The sequence below is a fragment of the Pavona decussata genome, unplaced genomic scaffold, assembly GCF_977016875.1.
Source record: "Pavona decussata unplaced genomic scaffold, jaPavDecu1.1 SCAFFOLD_254, whole genome shotgun sequence".
Lineage (NCBI taxonomy): Eukaryota > Metazoa > Cnidaria > Anthozoa > Scleractinia > Agariciidae > Pavona > Pavona decussata.
In genome coordinates, this window is record NW_028145657.1 from 2,678,796 (window position 1) to 2,697,500 (window position 18,705).

The 18,705-nt window shown below is 39.2% G+C and overlaps 3 protein-coding genes and 1 long non-coding RNA gene across 9 annotated transcripts in view; 2 read left to right on the forward strand and 2 right to left on the reverse strand.

The window, feature by feature from the left end:
- The window catches only part of LOC146456576 (uncharacterized), an 89,510-nt gene that overhangs the window by 67,128 nt on the left and 3,677 nt on the right, over nt 1-18,705 (forward strand). For 2 of the 3 annotated variants that reach the window (XM_085093052.1, XM_085093054.1), the window contains exons 75-77: nt 320-385; nt 670-864; nt 1,382-2,121. In XM_085093052.1, coding sequence (XP_084949178.1) covers nt 320-385; nt 670-864; nt 1,382-1,483 — 363 coding nt within the window. In that variant the 3' untranslated portion in view covers nt 1,484-2,121. Of the gene's footprint in view, nt 1-319; nt 386-669; nt 865-1,381; nt 2,122-18,705 lie in introns of those variants that run through there. The other variant, XM_085093053.1, reaches the window with a different exon arrangement.
- On the reverse strand, nt 1,717-8,154 carry LOC146456577 (uncharacterized). The gene is made up of 2 exons (XR_014858814.1): nt 6,553-8,154; nt 1,717-2,126 (listed from the first exon to the last, which is right to left on the reverse strand). It is a non-coding gene; the product is annotated as an uncharacterized LOC146456577 (long non-coding RNA).
- On the reverse strand, nt 4,228-6,318 carry LOC146456578 (uncharacterized). The gene is made up of 2 exons (XM_085093094.1): nt 5,988-6,318; nt 4,228-5,608 (listed from the first exon to the last, which is right to left on the reverse strand). The coding sequence occupies exons 1-2, from the start codon at nt 6,295-6,297 to the stop codon at nt 4,836-4,838; spliced, it is 1,083 nt and encodes a 360-aa protein (XP_084949220.1). The 5' UTR covers nt 6,298-6,318; the 3' UTR covers nt 4,228-4,835.
- Nucleotides 9,504-17,690, forward strand: LOC146456579 (uncharacterized). 4 transcript variants are annotated; one of them, XM_085092829.1, is made up of 3 exons: nt 9,504-9,522; nt 15,567-15,653; nt 16,628-17,690. In XM_085092829.1, the coding sequence occupies exons 2-3, from the start codon at nt 15,567-15,569 to the stop codon at nt 17,336-17,338; spliced, it is 798 nt and encodes a 265-aa protein (XP_084948955.1). In that variant the 5' UTR covers nt 9,504-9,522; the 3' UTR covers nt 17,339-17,690. The 4 variants fall into 4 exon arrangements, with proteins under 4 accessions (XP_084948955.1, XP_084948952.1, XP_084948953.1 ...); XM_085092826.1 differs by lacking the exon at nt 9,504-9,522 and adding an exon at nt 11,528-11,667; XM_085092827.1 differs by lacking the exon at nt 9,504-9,522 and adding an exon at nt 11,585-11,650 and having other exon boundaries at nt 15,549-15,653.

An 18,705-nucleotide genomic window follows, 5' to 3' on the forward strand; every position in this document is an offset into this window, starting at 1 on the left:
GCTTCCTTCAGAAACAGGGTGATAGGGGTTTCTGCATGTCCCGTGCTCAAGCTCACGTATTTTCTAATCGGTGTAATAATTCCACTTTATATCCCGTATCCCTTCAACATTTGCCCAAATATATCCCGCATCCCGTTCCCCCTCATGGCGCCTCCAAATAAATTCCCCGTTGCATACACCATTCCGAACAGTGGCGGAAAAATCGGTTACATACCGTTGTTGTTTGCAATAACGTGATGCTTGTTCTCTCTATTGGGTAAAAACAATGCGCCAATTTTCATTGTATTTTGATAAGGAACACTGTTGTCTTCCTTCTTAGGCACCCGATGTCACCCTGTATGTTGGACGCGACAATGGTAATTACATGAAAGGAACTGTGGATGAGGTATGGCAATTTACATTACTCGGTTGCAATCTGTTTTTTTTTTTTTTCCTCATCCCCCTTCCCCTAGGAGGGCATAACACTTGGGAATAAGCCCCTATCGTTCACAAACTTAGTCAATTGTTTGTCAAAACGAAAAGGTCATCGTAGCTAAATTTATTTGTATTTACATTACGTACTTCATACCTGCGATCATGCTTCCCCCTCACTTCTGTATCAGCAGGTCATCTGTGGTTTATTTATTGATTGAAATCTTGTCGTATTTTTCCGATCGTTTATTTGAACAGCTAACTCTGTGGGGAGTCCGTGTAGAAGATGCAGAGATCGTGAGCTACATGAAGACTGCTGGCCTGCTGAGGCCTATCCACAAGGGCGTGGTCCGGGCGCATTTTAACATGGAGGACACCTCTGGTACAGTGATTCTCGATAAAGCGGGAAATAATCACCATGGCGACCTGGTTGGCGGGCCGACGTTTGTCTTGGTATGCAATCTGTTGTGTAATCTCCTTTATTCAATATGTGAAAGATTCTTGTCCTAACATCTTCTTGACAACCTTCAGGCGGCGGTATACCGGATGATAATGCCCAAGAGCGATTTATTGGAATAAAGTTCAAACGCAGTGTTTTAGAACAAACGATAGCCAAGGTCTTTGCAAACAGTCCAATCAGTTGCAGCAGGCAATGCATCTACACGTAATTCGAAACCATTCCAAGTTGTGGAACTCTTGCGAAACTAGCTAGTGGTTAGTTTTTATCAGGACTGGTTAGGGTTGATTTTGGCCAACGATCACGAATTTTGTTTTTCCATCCCTGTATCATCAAGATTCAGACTGGGTCATTCACATCGAACAACTTGAATTAACAAGAATTTCGGTGTGTTTAAAACGTTCCTCAGTTTTAGTGCATGGTGTTTGTTTGTTTGTTTATCAAGTTTTCCAAATGGAAATGAAATACGTTACGTAGTCACTTTTTAAAGTCCTTTATTATTTTTTTTTTCAGAGCTCTGTTGACAAGAATCGTTTTATGATTACTTACCCAAGCAACAAACGAAAGAAAAGGAGCGTGGGAGCCTGGGCCTGGTTGCGACATAGCGAACTCTAGTCACCAGCTCCCTATTCCGCGCTGTGTCAATTTATCACCCAATCCTCAAATCACACCGCCGTGCATTTCGGTTTTACATAGTCAGTCATGGGTGCAAGTGCTGTTCATTGGCAAATCTGTTTGTAAGCGCCTGAAAGGTTCCCTTTGGTATTATCCAATCACATTCGTGCAAACATTTGACAGGATGCCAAACGTTCTACGTCAGTGTGGCGTCATTTGACACGTCATTATCCCTGGCAACCTCTAGCCACATTCCAACGAGAAACGCACATATTCCTTTGACTGATTATGCATGTGTGGTAACTATTGTAGATTCATTGTTCACTTGCGTTTTGTATTATTTATTGACGTTTGTACTGAAGTTGCATCTTCTTAAAGGCTGGTGTTTGTTTTGCAATAAGTTAGTATTGGTATAAACTCTAAACAGTATTTTTCTACTATGTGAATAGTAAATGGCAAATTTTTCACACAAAAAAAGAAAATAAGGTTAGGGTATCTGGCCTGTCGCTAATCTCTGGCAGTAACGTATTCTGCGGATCATTGTATCATTTTATAACGTTTTATCAGCATAACACTTTGATATCAGTAATAAGCGGTAGTCGTATCTACTGCATTCGAGTGTACAGTAGTTAGTAAAGTAGCACTTAAATTAGGGGGTGTTTACATGAGAAAACTCGCACCGGCGCCAGTTCCATACCGGGTCGACTTCTTGATTTCGTATCGCGTTTACATGAAGGGACACTTAACGTTGATGAAATACAGCTGTGAATCGAAATCGCAAACATGGCGTCCTTCGTCACTGGCATGTTTTCCGTTGCGGCGGCTGTAACAATTATTTCGGCTATAAATTTGTCAAATTCGTTTGCGAACCTTATGTTGAGCAAGCTGATCGCCCGGAGAAACAACCTAGCACGCCTGCCAGTTCTGGTAAACTCAGCTTTGACGCGCTGCCGTCATAAGTCGTTCAAGAACAGACCTCAGAGAAAGAAGCGGTTCTGGATAAAGCCCGGACGAACCGATCTTTGGTGGCGCAATATGATAGAGGGTCGATGTTTAGATGAAGATTGGAAGAAGAACTTTAGAATGAGCAAGACTGACTTTTTAAAGCTTGTTGATGAACTACGACCATTTATTTCACCCAACCCCAGATCCCCACGGCCAGGACTTTCAGCAGAAAAGAAGGTCAGTCAAACAAAATAGCGAAGATATCGGTGACGTCACCTATTGAAAACATGTGCCAACCAGAATAAACAGACCTGAATCAATTTTGTGGTAGTTTAAATAACAAAAACAATGTTTGTAAACTGATATCTTTCCTATACTTATACTGCACACCATACAAATGTACATCTGTGAACACATCATTTATGTTTTCGTGACTTTTTAAATTGTCACTGCAAAAAGAAAAAAAAAACAGTATAGTGAATTTTTGCTCAAAAAGTTCTTTGACCCAATAGCTGGAACTTGTGTTCTATCCAACAGGTTGGCATAACTCTTTACTTCCTCAAGGATAGTGGGAGTGTGTTGATGACTGCTAATGCATTTGGGGTTGCAATCCCAACAGTAACAGTTACAGTACGTACAGTGTGTTATGCTATCAATGAACACCTGCTACCGGATTATATTCACATGCCAAAAGATGTACCTTCCATTGAGAGGTTAATTGCAGCCTGGGAGCAGAAGACTGGGTTTCCAATGGTTGTTGGTGCAGTAGATGGAACCCACATCCCCATCATGCAACCATATCTCAACTCACAAGATTACTACTCATACAAAATGAAATACACAATAAATGTGCAAAGTGTCTGTGACTACAATGGCAAATTCATTGATGTTGATGCTAGATGGCCAGGTGGAACTCATGATGCTAAAGTTTTTTCATACAGTTCAATTAACAGGTTTCTTAAAGAGCAAAAACAGCCATATTTATGTAGAACAGTACTACCTGGCAGAGACAAGGTTGGTTTGTTATTACTTGGGGATCCTGCTTATCCCCTGTTACTTCATGTGATGAAAGAGTATGCCACATGTGCTACTGATGCTCAGGTTCTATTCAACCAGATGTTGCGAGATGCCAGAAATGCAATAGAATGTGCTTATGGGAGATTGAAAGCAAGATGGCAAATACTCTCAGTGCCTTTGAACTTTAAACTTCAGGAAGTACCAGTAATAGTTATTGCATGTTTTGTGTTGCACAATTGGTGTGAGGAGCATAATGTTGGAATTGATGTTGCTGCTGTCAATGACCAAATACAAAGGGATCGTGAGATGCAGCCGTCAAGGACAACTGACAGGAGGTACTCATTCACTTCTTCAGAGGGAAGAAAGATCAGAGACATCATTAAAGACTACTTCACAGAACAATCCTCCTGAGAAAGTTTGTGCTATGGATGCCTGTCAATGCAAATGGTGTGTTATATAGCACAATGACATTTATGTACAGAAATTTGTTGTATTCCATCAAGTTATTCACTGCTGAGTTTGAATTTGATGAATTGGACATTTTTGAAAGGATAGTTGAATTTTTTTAAAATTTTACAGGTGTGTGCAGTTCTAATATGTTAAAAAAGCACAAAGTAAAAAAAATGTTGTTGTTCTTTTACTATACAATAATTATTATTTTGACATTATGTAGAAAAAAAGAGAAACATTGTTGCTGTTATTGTAAGGAAATAAATTAATGTAAAGGGCCTCCTCAGGGTTCGAGCCAAAATAAAATTTGTTTTTAAACAACAACTCATACAAACAATAATGCTGGTTTATTGCTCATTAATATGATTTGGGCTTTTGTCAAATTCTAAATTTAAAATTGCCACTGAAAAACCTTTACAATAAGAGGAACAACAGTTAACTTATGATCCTGGGTCAGCATTAACCAGACTTTTTAAAAAACCCAACCCTGAACAAAACCCAACAATTTGCTTAACTAGCTATTTTGTGAAACAATGTTTTACCATTTGAAACTGATGGCAAAGAAATAAACCCGAACAGTTGTGTTTGCTATAATAAAGCACTCATTTTAGTAGAGATAGCGCTGGATTTGAACTTGTTATTCCCTGAGTGCAGCTATTGGTTTGCAACTTTACAGATCTAGGTCCTCAGAAATAAATAACAACATAACCATATGTTCTCTATGGTGTTGATGTTTTGTTTTCTTATTTAGGTAATTGATTCAGGTAATTGACATTTATAAAAGGGACCAATTAACCTGCAATGTTAATCCAAACCTATAATAAAACTTCAACTTCAAACTGAAAACTATTTGATTGACAATTATATTCATCTTAACACAACTGTGGTCAATGTATAGTGTTTACATTTTATATTAAGGGTTTTGCTAATGCTATGTGATTCAGTCATTGAATTCCATATGAGTGTATTCCCCTGCATACCCATCGAAGTGGTGCTGATCTGCGTGTCCCTGTGTGGCTGGCATGTGTGGGTTCAAGGGAGAGTATTGAGAGTGATTAAATCTGTAATTGTTTACATTAAATCCAGGTTGATTTGATGAAGGATAACCCATATTTCCTGGATGCTGCATGGCACTGAACATGAACTGAAGCCCTGTTGCTAAGGTCTTATTTAACATTGCTGATGATTCAGCCATTGATTTCATGGCTGCCTCTAAACCTTCATCTTTTTTGGTTAGACCTTCAATCATGGCTTGCTGGAGTTCCAACTGCTTCTGTGAATGCTGTAGCAGAATGTCCTGTTTTCCTTCTTGTGTAAGTTTTTTCTGCAGTTTTTCTCGTTTGTTATCAACAAATGTCTTGGTTGATTTGGCTCGCTTCCTCCCCACTTTTGCTTCACCCTCTGAATGGCTTGACTCTGTCAGTGATGGTGACACACTTCTAGAATCATCACAGGTTTGAACTTCAAATGAACCTTCAACATCCACAGACACGTCTTCCTCCCTTGCGATTTCTGCCCTGTCTACATTTTCTTCATCAACACTTTCAACAATTTCTGTTTCTGTGGACAAAGTCTCCACCCCAAAGTCAAGGGGTTCTGTTCCCGCAGATCCTCCCCAAAGTTCGTGACATTCATGCCAGTATTTCTTGTTTAGTTGACCAGAGCCAGATCTGAGGTTATCTTTGCAGTCCTTGATATAACTTCGTTTCAAACCTAACAAATAACAAGTTTTAACTATTACAAAACAAAAGAGCAAACAAAATAATGTAGTCAAGTCGATTAAAGCAAATGGTGACCGAACTGAAGACAGATATATGACAACAATACTGAAAACAAGAAATTACACCTCCCAAAAAGAATAATCCGAGGTAAAAAAAATACTGTACTTTCAGCCAGTCAATAAAGAAAGGAAAAATAAGTGAGAGCCTATATGTTAAAATGAGGAAGCCATTACTTACACAGTATATTGAAGTTACCAAAATTTAACAAAACAAACATTGATTTTACATATACTTACATATATTACATACAGTACGTTTGAACAAACCACATTGTTTATTTCCCTACACGGTTTATTTCAGTTATTTGTTACCTTTATATTTGTTTTTAACCCTTCGAAACCCTGTAGAAATCACTTCTTTTTCTTGCCTTAATTCTTGAACGTAGTCTTGATATTCTTCCTTTGTCATGTCTGCAAGCTGTTTCACGGGATTCGATGGTTCGGCCTTTCCGAAATCAGTTTCCCATTTTTCTCCAAGAGACTTCCTAATGTGCTCCCACATAAGAACTTTATCAGAGTCCCATTCTATACCTTCGCCAAGTTTTTGACGTTTATAATTTCGGGTTGCTAGAAGAAATGCGTCTGTTTTCTCTTCGTCCCATGTCCAACGTGACGACGCCATCTTGTGTTGACGTAATTTACGCATGCGCTTTTCGATCCAGTCCACAGATAGGCCTATTTCATACCGAAACGAGTGGTTATTTTTCGTTTACATGATACTGTTGCGAGATTTCGTGCCGGAATGAAATTCTCGCGCCGGTATGACCCGTTCCAGTATGACATTTTCAAGAGGTATCATGTAAACGAATACAGAGCGATGAGAGGGAACCGGGGTGAACTCGCGCCGGCACGAAAGTCGCCCCGGTATCATGTAAACACCCCCTTATTCTTGTAGCGGTATTTATCAAGTATTTATTTCAATGGCAGGTTCATTGATCTGTGGAAACATTAACTTGATATTTTTCCATGTTTTTATCAAGAATTTGCTTCAAGCAGATATGAATGTAACTATCGTATTAAAATACAATTAGTGACTGCTCTGTTGAGCTTGAATTATAGCACATTCAAGGCGGTATTAGGCAGGTTTTTAAATTATTTTTGTGAATTAAGCATTTATTTTACACAGTGTGGCACAATCTAGAATCGTCATTAAACACATCTTTTAGTGTTAAGTTCTTGACTGCTGGATATATATACATTATTCGTGCGGCACCGAGTCATTTGGAAAGTTCGTTATGTTCCGCTTCTCAGGCGAACACAAAAATTAATGATTGGGAATAAGATGACGTCACTTGCTACATCTTGCATGATTTGCATATATCAAACAATCGTCTTGTGTATAGACGGGCATAAGTGACACTGAAGGCAAGACATCACACGGGTTGGTGGACTCGTGCGATTGCACTTCAAGCAAATTGTTGAAAGCCAATCCATTGTTTTTCCGTTGTGAGCAGCATGGAGAAATTACATTCTGATCACTATTGGGGCTTATAGGGTATAGATTGTTACAAATTCATGGGGCTGAAAACAGATGTTATTAAAAAAAGATTAAGCTTATTTGCAGTGACGCAATAGAACATTGCTGTTCATCCCGTAGCTTTGATTTGTTGTGGTTGTTTTTGTTGTTGTTTTTTTTTTTTTTTCAGTTTTGTACAATCTGTTTTCTAGCACCATAGCCACCGTGACCTTTCTTTTCGGTAAGTAGCACATAGGTTAACCCTTGGCACAAATTAAGAGCAATTTAACACTATGTACACAAGCTTTTATTCACAATTCAGCAACATTACAATGACAAGGATTTACACATTAATACACAAGACATTTAACTTTGTAGTGGAGAGGATGAAAAACAGGGCCAAGTTACTGGTTTGAAATAGAAGTGATATGGCCAAAAATGAACAGGAATGCTGTTCCGTTGATATGTTTTGTGGGAGCCTTAGGTGGAATTGAAAGCATTGATGGTATTCCATTTTTTTGTGTGGTCTTTCTTATGGAGGATATGTTCCTCAAGTAGGGCACAGTGTTAGCAACTTGCAGGAGAGAGGAGAGTTCTGAACACTTTATTCATTGATGTGCAAATGCAAAATTATAAAACGTGTTATGAATATGGATACTGCATAGAAAGTAATACATTTAAATACCAAAATATGTTTGCAATAATACAGCAAATAAAACTAACTGTTTTGCGCAGTTTGATAAGACCGATCCAGAAAGTTCGATTGAATTTTTCGGATACTGATATTGATCGAAAACTGGGAAACAAACCGTACGCTATCTTGCACCACCACCACACAATGTTTTCCAAGAGATGTCTCCGCTTGTTGTTAATTGGATTCTTAGTGCTATTTCAGCGTTGCTTCAGTGTAATTCAGTACTTTTCAGTGCCATTTCACTGAAGACTTTCGTGACAGTAAAGGGTCTGGCCTTAACGTCGGACACAAACTTGTTCCGCTCGCTCAGCAAAACTGACTTCTCAGTGTGCTCGCAAGGCCTATCGTGCGTGTGTGTACACCTTTTAATATGCTTTTGTTGGAAAGTGAGCGCAAGTACATACGATGCTGTAGAAGTAACGGCACTGCTACTCATCCGGCAAAACACAGACTGGAAATTCCATCACCGAGGATGGAGCGTGACTTCAGTCGCTAGTTCCCATGTTTTTTTCCGAGTTTTTCCGGTACTGGTTCCCATTTGCTCGGATGTAATTACTGCTCACAACGATCGCACGATCGCATTATCCCGATGCGGTCATCTCATCAGTAAAACACGAGCAAATTTGTTTGAATCGCTGTAATCGCTAATCGTACCGTGTAAAACAAAAACCAAGCACAAAACAATATACTTTGGTCAGCGGTTGGTCGCCAGGAGAGACTCTGGCGAACTGGAAATTTGTTACCGCAGGATTTCTGCGGTAAAACAATGGAAGCCGTGACGGAGCTTATACAGAGCAGCCAATCAAAAAAATTAAAGTTTTTCGAATTCTCCAGAGTCTCTCTTGGCGCCTACCAGCTGAGCAAAAAGCCTGAGGACTCTGGGTACGAGATTGTAGGAAATAATGAACGAACGAAAGGATAAGGCTTTGAAGAGTATAAGTTATTACTTTACTACAGGATTTTAAAGCGCCCATTCACACACAATTAATGGCAAATGATGACTCAGTACAGTCTTCCACAGTACAAGCAATGAAACTTTTAAAAGCCAAGATCCGAAGAAAGAAAAATCTCGTATAATAGGAAGTTGTGTGAAGGAAGTTGTATATAATAAGACCTTGTCAGTGCTTATCTTTTCTGTTTCGACTCTTCATAAAATATAATCTTTTAGGCCAGAAAAATAGATTATGCCTCGTCATAAATAACTTGCAGTATCATTTAGACATGTTTTCCTTGTCATTCTATTTCGCTCAGTGCCAAAGTAGCTCGCTGGGAAAGGCTATATAAGAAAAAATTAAGTGTCATTTCATGCGAATGTCAAAATAGTCCTACAAGTTTCAAAATTTAAATAAAGGAACTCTTGACAAGAGAAGACGGACAAGACTTCATTCAGAAAGATTTGACTCCTTTTAGCTTCCTTTTTTAAGAAATAGATCTATATTTGAGTTATTTAAGCGAAAACATTTATATTGACGTCCAGAACAGCAAAAAGAAGAAAACAAAGCTTAGAAAATTAGTCAAACCACGATTGTATAAAGATAGTCAAAATAAGGGTGTAAACAAAGTCACCATGTTAGTCATGTCAACGTCTAGATCTACTAGTTTCCTCTTCCGCATTTCCTTTAGAAGAACTGTAATTGTAATTTTTAACTCACAGTGTCTGCGATTCCATTGCGCTCAGCAGAAGGACAAGGAAAACGGTAAGTGATTAGCTTCAGGAGCTTACCAATGACAAAATTCCAGCAACTTTCGAGGCTAACCCTTAAATATGTTAAATATGTTCTGCTCAAATATTTATACCATCGCTCTAATTACGATGTATAGATCGGATCAGTCGACGTCTCGCTTTTTAGATCGTTAGTAGTTTTTAAGTTTTACCCTACGCTACACTTCGGCTAACTTTCACCACAAATGACTCTTTTGGGCTGTACCTGTAAGACTTACTAAATTTCTAATATTTTTGCGGGTATGGACTGAGATTTTATAATTGAAAGGCAGTGCGAAGAGGTTCCCTTTGTTATCGGCCCCATTAAAAGCTGGTGGAAACCGGACAAGAAAATTGTCAAAACCGTGTAACATCAACTCCGCTGATGTGCGAAGTAAAGCAAAGCGCTCACCGATCCTGTAGAAGCAACGGCATTATAATTCATCAAAACACAGAACGAAAGTTCCAACAATGGAGGATGGAGCGTGACTTGAGTTGCTAGTTTCCATGTTTCTTCCGAGCGGTTTTTCCGGTACTGGTTCAGTGGCAATATTGCTCGGATGTATTCACTGCTCACAACGATCGCACGACCACATGTTTCGCACTACCGCAATATCCCGATGCAATCATCTCATCAGTAAAAAAAAAACGGGCAAATTTCTTTGAATCGGTGTAGTCGCTTACTCGCACCGTGTAAAACAAAAACTAAACACGGAAACAATATGAATGAATGAACGAAGGAAAGGATAAGGCTTTGTGCTATTTATATATAGTACTTGAATTTGAGTACCTCATCCCGTCTGACCCTGAAGAGTATTCATTTATATTACTTTACTACGGGATTTTAAAGCGCTTATTTACACACAATCAATTGCAAATGATGATCGGCAGAACAGTCTTCCACAGCGCAAAAGCAATGAAAACACTTTAAAACCAAAGATCTGAAGAAAGAAAAATCTCGTATAATAGACAATTTTTATCTAAAGGAAGTTATATAATACAACTTGTCAGTATTTATCTTTTCTGTCTCGACTCTCCGTAAATATAATCTTTTAGGCCAGAAAAAGTAAAATATGACTCGTCATAAATAAGTTGCAGTATCATTTACACTGACATCTTTCCGTTGAACTGAAGTTCTTTTCCTTGTCATTTTATTTCGCTCAGTGCCAAAATAGCTCGCTGAGAAAAGAGAAATAAGAAAAGACGGTGTTAATTTATGGGGTTTAGTTCAGCAGAAATGGAAAACACCTTCACAAGTTTTAGAATTTACATAAAGGAACTCTTGGCAACAGAAGATGGACGAGATTCGATTCAGAGAGATTTGAATACCTCATCTCGTCTGACCCTGAAGAGTATTCAGTTTATATTACTTTACTGCAGGATTTTAAAAATGCTTATTTACACACAATCAATTGCAAATGATGATTCAGTACAGTCTTCCACAGGGCAAGCAATGAAATACTTTTAAAGCCAAGATCTGAAGAAAGAAAAATCTCGTATAATAAAAAAATTTTATCCTAAGGCAGTTGTATAATACGACTTGTCGGTGTTTATCTTTTCTGTCTCGTCTTTTCATTGACTTCATAAAATATAATCTTTTACGCCCGACTGAAAAAAAAATGACTCGTCATATATAAGTTGCAGTATCATTTACACAGCTTTCCGTTGAACTGAAGCTCTTTTTCGTGTCATTTTCTTTCGCTCAGTGCCAAAATGGCTCGCTGAGAAAAGAGAAATAAGAAAAAACAGTGTTAATTTATGCGGCTTAGTTGAGCGAAAATGTCAAAACAGTGTCACAAATTTCAAATAGTTTGCATAAAGGCTTTCGTGGCCCAACAGAAGACGGCGAGATTTTGACTCTTCATTTTCTACTAAATATATCCAAATTTGAATTTGTTTAAGCGAAAACATTTATCAGATTACGTCGAGAAAGGTAAAATAGCTTGGAAAATACCGAGAACACGATTGTATAAAAAAAGTAAAAATAAGGATGTAAACAAAGTCAACATGTTAGAAGGCCAAGATTTTCTTGTTTCAATCTACTAGTTTCGTCTTCCGCATCTTCTTTCTAAGAACTGTAATTGTAATTTTTAACAGTGTCTGCGATTCCATTGTGCTGAGCAGTAGGACAAGAGAAACAGTAAGTAATTAGGTTCAGGAGCTTACCAATGACAAAATCCCGGTAACTTTCGAGGCCTAATCCTTTAATATGTTCAACTGAAATATTTATACCATCGCCCTTATCACGATGTATAGATCGGATCAGTTGACTTCTCGCTTTTCCGATTGTTATCAGTTTTTAAATTTTATGCTATGCCTCGTATAGTATGGTGATTCTTGTGGGCTGTACTTTAAGACTTGCTGAATTTCTAACACTTTAGCCTGTATGGAGGATTTTATAATTGAAATGAATTCAAATGATTATAGTGCGAAGAGGTTCCCTTTGTTTTGCCCCCACCAAAAGAAGGTAGAAACCGAAGAAAAAAATATCCAATCGGCCGGTATAACATTAATTCTGCGCTGAACAGATGTGCGAATTAAAGTAAAACAGAGCGCTGATTGAAATACAAAGCAAATCAAGACGGATTTTATCACTTTCTGTAGAAGTTAATCTTGCAAAGATGAGATACATTTTAGTTTAAACTTAAGAATAAATAGCTACTGACCGAACATATTAAGTTCTTCACCGGCGAACAATAGTTGGAAAAGGGATGCGTTTAAATAATATCCTTTTCACCTGCTCTGATTTTACTCCTTTATACATGTTGATTTGGTGTGTATTAACGAATGAAGAAAGACAGATCGCAAATTTTAAGCTGGGTCATGAATTAAGAAAGATGTGATGTGTCATGGATAAACCGGCTGAATGGAATATGTACCCGCGGGATTCCCGAAAACTCGCGTGAGACGAAAAGTACGTGAAATGGCCTAACGCGACATGGTAGAAGCCGACTTAGAAGCCTATTGAAACAACCGAGAAGAGGTCGCAAGTCAAAACAGAATGAAAATCGAATGCGCGAAGCCTTCGACAACAGCATCAGCTGTGGATTCGTCGTGTCTATCTTGAAACCTGACCGCAACTTATGGAGAGATGGCGTCTTTAAAAGAGTGATCGCGCGAAGGAAAAGACACGACAGCGAAGGAAATCAATACTAGTGCTGAGCCAGAAAATCTGCAAAAATTAAGAAAACAGACTATCAGACTGCTTCCGGACAGAGGTATCCAAAAAACAGACATCACTGAACAACTAACAGAAGACTCAGTAGTTGCCAGAAAAAGGATCTGAGACACTGACAGACTATACGTTCCGCACATCAAACCCAAAGAGCTCAAATCTCCTGTTACTGAACTCAAGCTGTTAGCAAAACATGGATCATCTCTGCACTTAAGAGTCAAGTGAACGTGGTGCCCCAGATAACTAGTACACTGCAAAGAGCATGCTTTGATACAAAGGCAATCGCAAACACCACCTGAAGTGAGTGAAGCTGAGTGAAGTGTCAGAAATGTCAATCCGCTCCTCCATTTTCCATGCTGATATACATATCACATCCCATCAGTGAACATCTTGCGGACATGCGGCCGAAATTAATGACCAGGAACCAGTAACTGACCATAAACTGCAATTGGAAGATTTCTGGAAACTTGAGACACTTGGAAAAGGTGAACCTGTGAGTGCGAATTGCGATTATAAAGCCTTGCAGAAATTCAACGACAATCTCTGATTTGAAGACAGTCGTTACCTTTGGCCCTGCCAATTATGAACTAGCAATGGGAAGGTTCAGATCCCTTGTCAATAGACTCTTGAGAAACCCAGAACGTTTGAGAAAACATGATGCTGTTATCCAAGATCATTGAAGGAAGCTGTACCTGAAGAATATCCTCTAAAAAGTTGAAGCACTACATCCCACAACATGAGATAGTGACATCTGAGAACACAGCAACGAATATACGTATTGTGTTTGATGACTCTGCCAAAACCAGAAAGGGAAATTTGAAGCCTGAATGAAAGCCTACACCGCGACCCAGTAATACTGGAAAGTCTGTGTGGCCTTCTCATGAGATTTCGAATGAACAAAGTGGCACTTATGCACTACAGTGAAAGCGTTTCTTCAAGTGGGAATTCAACCCGAAGACAGAGATGTGAGAAGATTCTTCTGGCTTAAAGATGCTTCAAACCCTACGATGGGGAGCAATGTCCAGATACTGATATTTACTAGAGTCCTATTTGGCATGATATCCTGCCCATTCCTTTTGGCAGCCTTACGCAAGTATCATCAAAACAAAGCGAAACTCTAGTAGCCAGGAAAATGTACATGTCAGACAAAATGTACGTCGACAACATGATCACAGGAACTTCCACATTGGCACAAGCCGACGAATTCTACAAAGAAGCGAAGACCCTTTCCAGTCCTCATCAATGAATCCTCGTGAGCGTGCCTCAAACTCCAAATAATTTCTCCGAACATCGCTGAAAGCGACCTAACAAGTGCAGACACTATATAAGTCCTTGGAACCACTTGGAATATGAACAGTGACACAATCATCATCAATGGATCAGACACTCTATCACGTCATGTTACTACAGAGAGAGAGGCATGCAGTAAATTGGCAAGATTTATGATCCGTTAGGCCGGGTTCTTGACTCCAGCCACACTAAACGCAAAGAATTCACTCAGGAACCATGGAAACATAAGCAGAAATGGGAAGAAACCTTCAGTGAATTACAACAGCAAGAATGATTCAAGCTTAATGATGATCTTATCCCACTGTTCTCAAGAATAATCCAAGAAACAATCTGAAGAATCCACTGGGACTAAGGATAGATGAGAATGAAATCATTCGATGTTATGGAAAATGATCAGTGAAAACCTCCGAGAACGTACCGTCTTTCCAAAGCCCCTACCAAAGAACCACGCCATCACAAGTACAGCTGTCAGCAGCCACCATGAAAATTTGATGCATTCTGGAGTATCCCATACTTTATCAGCTATCAGCAAAGAATTATGGATTTCTCAAGGGCGTGCAACAGTAAGAATAGTTATCCTGAACTGCCCAAGAAGTAGGAGACATCAAGGAGGCTCATACAGAATGCCCCAGATGGCACCATATCCACCATCAAGAGTAGAAGAGTCAGCACCCTTTACCTATACAGGCCTTGACTATCTGGGACACTTGTAAGTGAAAGGGAATGATGAATCAGCGACACGCAAAGTATGCGTCTGCCTTTTCACCTTCCTAGTTAATGGAGTTGTCCACCCACAACTCATCAAAGAAAACCTCTGCAGATGAATTCCTGTTGTGTCCAAGAAGATTTATTGCCAGGCGCGGTAACCCGAAACGGATAATATCTGACAATGCAGCACAGTCCAAACTGGTGAAGTCCATTTTTGATGAAGCATAGGAGTTTGCTACTACTAACCCTGATACGCAAAATTATCTAGCCAATGAAGGAATCAAATGGAGTTTCACTAATTAAATGCCTCCCTGGATGGGACGTTTCTATGAACGCCTTGTGGGACTTGTAAAGCACTCTCTGCGAAAGAGTATTAGCAAGATCTGTTTGAACACTTTCCAGTTGGAGACTATCCTTACAGAAGTTGAAGCTGTTATCGATTCACGTCCACTACTGTACGTGGGGGCTGATCTGAACTCTGGATTTGCACTAACCCCTGGAGACTTCCTAAGCCTAAATCCAAACACAGGTTTTCCCTAACTGGCAACCGTGAAGATCAACAACAAGACCCAGACTTCCTTCTTAGAATGAGTTTCTCAAAGATACTTTCCGAGACATGAAGCTAATGACAATGAAACATCAGATGACGTGACGCCTAAACGCCGTCAAGATACCCTGTCTTTGGGCTACCTGCACACTGCTAGGGTCAGTCATCAGGATGCATAATCAAGTCACTACTTTTATGTTTAAATATTCCATGATTGAAGAACAACCAAGCTTCCTAATGTTGTCTTGCATCACGTATAAAAGATTTGACAACCAAACGTGAGTTGTTCTTAAGGACCAAGCTATTTTTGTTTTTTCAGATGAAGTCGTCAATTTTCGTCATCGTCTTGTGGGCCATTATGCAGTGGAACACTGTTAATGCTTGTTACAATTGTAACGACAAGATCGTAAGTACGACCTGGTATTAGCACTGTGTTTCTTCTACATAAATACATTTATCACCACAGCCAACTCGCGCTCTGACCCATCGTCAGTTCTGTGGTCTCTCCGATTGCAAAAACGTAACATTGCATTAATTAAGGTGGCTGTTTTAAAATGTGAAAGGAAGAATAAGGCTGAAGTAGAAAGACATTTTTCTGCATACCCTCATGATGTCACCATAAAGCTTAAAATGCAAAAGGAATGGGTGGGGTAAACATAAAAGTACGTAAAACAGCTTTTTGCGGATTAAGTGTTAAGTTAAGTCCAACGAGGGTTGTTTTGGAATTTTTGAATCTAAAGAAAAACAAATTTAAAATAAACCCAATAAAACTAATTCTTTCATGAAAAGAAAAAATATTTGACTCAGTACATACTATGTAGACTAGTGTCTAAATAGAAAACTATATGGTTTACTTAGGCACTAGGCATTTCCACCTTAGATATTTATATTTAATTGGTTAATTAGTTAAATATACATATATAATATTAATATCACCTTTTAAGGAAATTTCAAAATAAAGTATTGTATATTATTGTATACCAAAGCAGTGCAACGCATATTTCGCGGGTTCTGATTGGCTCACCGCGCGGCATTGTCCTAAATTTCGTATGCACAAAGGCATGGCTAAAAAATTATAAACCCCGCCGTCAGTGAAAAGTGGTAGATATTCCACTACAATCCACCCTACTCCTTCTCTGAATAAGTTTTAGATTTAAATAAGCCTAAAAGAGACGCTTTGTGACAAAACGATCTGCAAACATTCAAGAACCTTTATGCGGACTTAATCGTAGGTATGAGAGACATTTTCTCAAGGTCCTTCTCATTTTAATTATAACGTATATCACACGTTATTTTTCGACGTGACACCTACCAGAAAAAGAGGGTAAAATCACATTCGTCTACAAATTATTCTAACGAGGGTTGGTTTCTTTCTTCCAGTTTCCCTGGAGCTGTAAAGACCTGGCGCCTAACTCAGTGAGTGGCGTGTATAAGATCCAACCGCTGGGACATTATTATGAGCCCATTGAAGTGTACTGTGAGATGGCAATTGAAGGCGGTTACTTCACCTTCCTTCCTCGAAGCCTTACTACACGGCGAGATGCCCAGGCTATTGTCAACGCCCTCTTCACCGACAGAAAAAACGTTTTGCTTAAGTTGCAGAAAAAGAGCGACCGTAGTGAGTCATACACTCTGATCCAGCCTCACCCATCTTTCGCCAACACTGATTTTGGAGTACTGGTGAACAGCTTCTCTGGGTACACTGCACCACAGAACGCCTTCATGAAAGATTACATCTTCCTTGGACTCATTCCAGCATCAGCTGCTCGAAGTAAGAGTGTTCAAGGCTTCAAATCCAACGGACACACAATCCAGTTCAGAAATTGCGGCGCAAATCCCAACAGCTTATTTGCGTTCATGCCAAATCACAAACTCCAAGCTCCAAGTGGTTACCATTCCAACTTGGTTTATGAAAGAGTTGGTGTGGCGGTGGACTGGCGTAGGCAGGCCAAACCTATCACCAGTCCTGATCGCATGATGCCAAACGAATTCTTCTTCCTGACGGAGCTGCACTTTGGAGGCTGTGGCTGCTACACTTCCAGCAACCGATGGACCGATGGATACCATGCCACTGCCATTGGAATTCGCTAAGAACTCAGTTTTTCATTTCCCGCTTGTTAGTGAATGTAGATCGTACCCGGTATTCAGTGTAACTACTCGTTTCTATTTTGTGTTTTCTGCTGAAATCAGTTTCATTCAAACCTTTTTAGGTTCTTGACCTGGCACTATATATCACTGATCGATACGAGTTATTACAAGGAAATGCATCTTAGTTTGTAAGTGTTGTTAATAGAACAAATAGACCATCATAAACTCGTTTAAACATAGGTATTGCCTGACAAAGAAAGAAAAGCTAGTCGGTCACTTAGTTAACTTTGTAAGCTAAAAAGAATGCAGGAACAAGTTAAACAATAAATTGTTGAAAAAAAAATCCAGCTTCTCTTGTTATACAAGTTTTTAATAACATGCTGATGAGTCCTAATATGGACGAAACAGCTATCCATGGCTTGACTCCCTGATGGGAAATTGGGTTTGACCATGCGCGAGTTTCTGGTCATTTGTGGAAAGGAGCACTGTGCCTTCCTTGTACCTTTATTGTTCTGTTTCTTTGGACAAAAACGGTATAGTTTGGGCCTTTTGTCGGGTTCTATTGACTTGGTCGTTGCTATCGAATCAGGGGAACGCTGGCAATATGCAAGGCAAATGATACAAAGATGATGTTTCAATCTCGCTAAGGTAAAAGAAAATAACGTGTTTTGGAAACAGGGAAATTTGACGAGTGAAATGATTTGAAGTTAGATTTAAACGATGTGTTATAGAAAATTGCAAGGGTATCCCTTTCTCACGATGCGGCTGTAATATAAATATGGTGCACAAGCGCAGCTCAGGAAATGGAGAAATTTTCCACCAATCGCAAAACGTTCCGAAGAGAAAAAAACGGCGAGACTTGCGCTGGTACTGTTTGTCTGGCTGTTTACAATACAATACAATACAATACAATACAATACAATACAACATAATGAAAACTTGATCACTTTTCGGGGTTAAACGACTCCGAAACATGGGTTTCTTGGCGCCGAAAACCGGTAAAGAATTAACGCGACAGAAAGGAAAAAGAAGAGAGAGGCGAGGGAGAAAAGATTACACGACCTCATGTTTTTATATCGGCTACTGCGCCGCACTCTCACACTAACATGACTTGAGCGGGCCTGTTGTCAAAAATTCGGCCACATATAATTGATATTAAAGTACTTTGGTCAGCATGCCAGTTTTATACGAAAGTTTAAAAGCTTTAATTTAGGGTGCGGCATTAAATTTTCTAAGTTTTCATACGAGGCTATACCACGAATAATTATCGTAATAGATCCATATTCTCGATATAAGGATCCATAGAACGTTTTAAAATCGCAATAGACAGTGAAAGGTTAGGCTCAGCAGATTTGAAAAGCTAGACCTTC

Bases quoted from the DNA above. Each gene is read 5' to 3' on its own strand.
- LOC146456578 (XM_085093094.1), bottom strand. From the start codon at position 6,297: ATGGCGTCGTCACGTTGGACATGGGACGAAGAGAAAACAGACGCATTT. The intron at 5,609-5,987 runs GTAACAAATAAC...GTTATTTGTTAG, and splicing joins GGTTAAAAACAAATATAAAG to GTTTGAAACGAAGTTATATC.
- LOC146456579 (XM_085092829.1), top strand. From the start codon at position 15,567: ATGAAGTCGTCAATTTTCGTCATCGTCTTGTGGGCCATTATGCAGTGG. The intron at 15,654-16,627 runs GTAAGTACGACC...TCTTTCTTCCAG, and splicing joins ACAATTGTAACGACAAGATC to TTTCCCTGGAGCTGTAAAGA.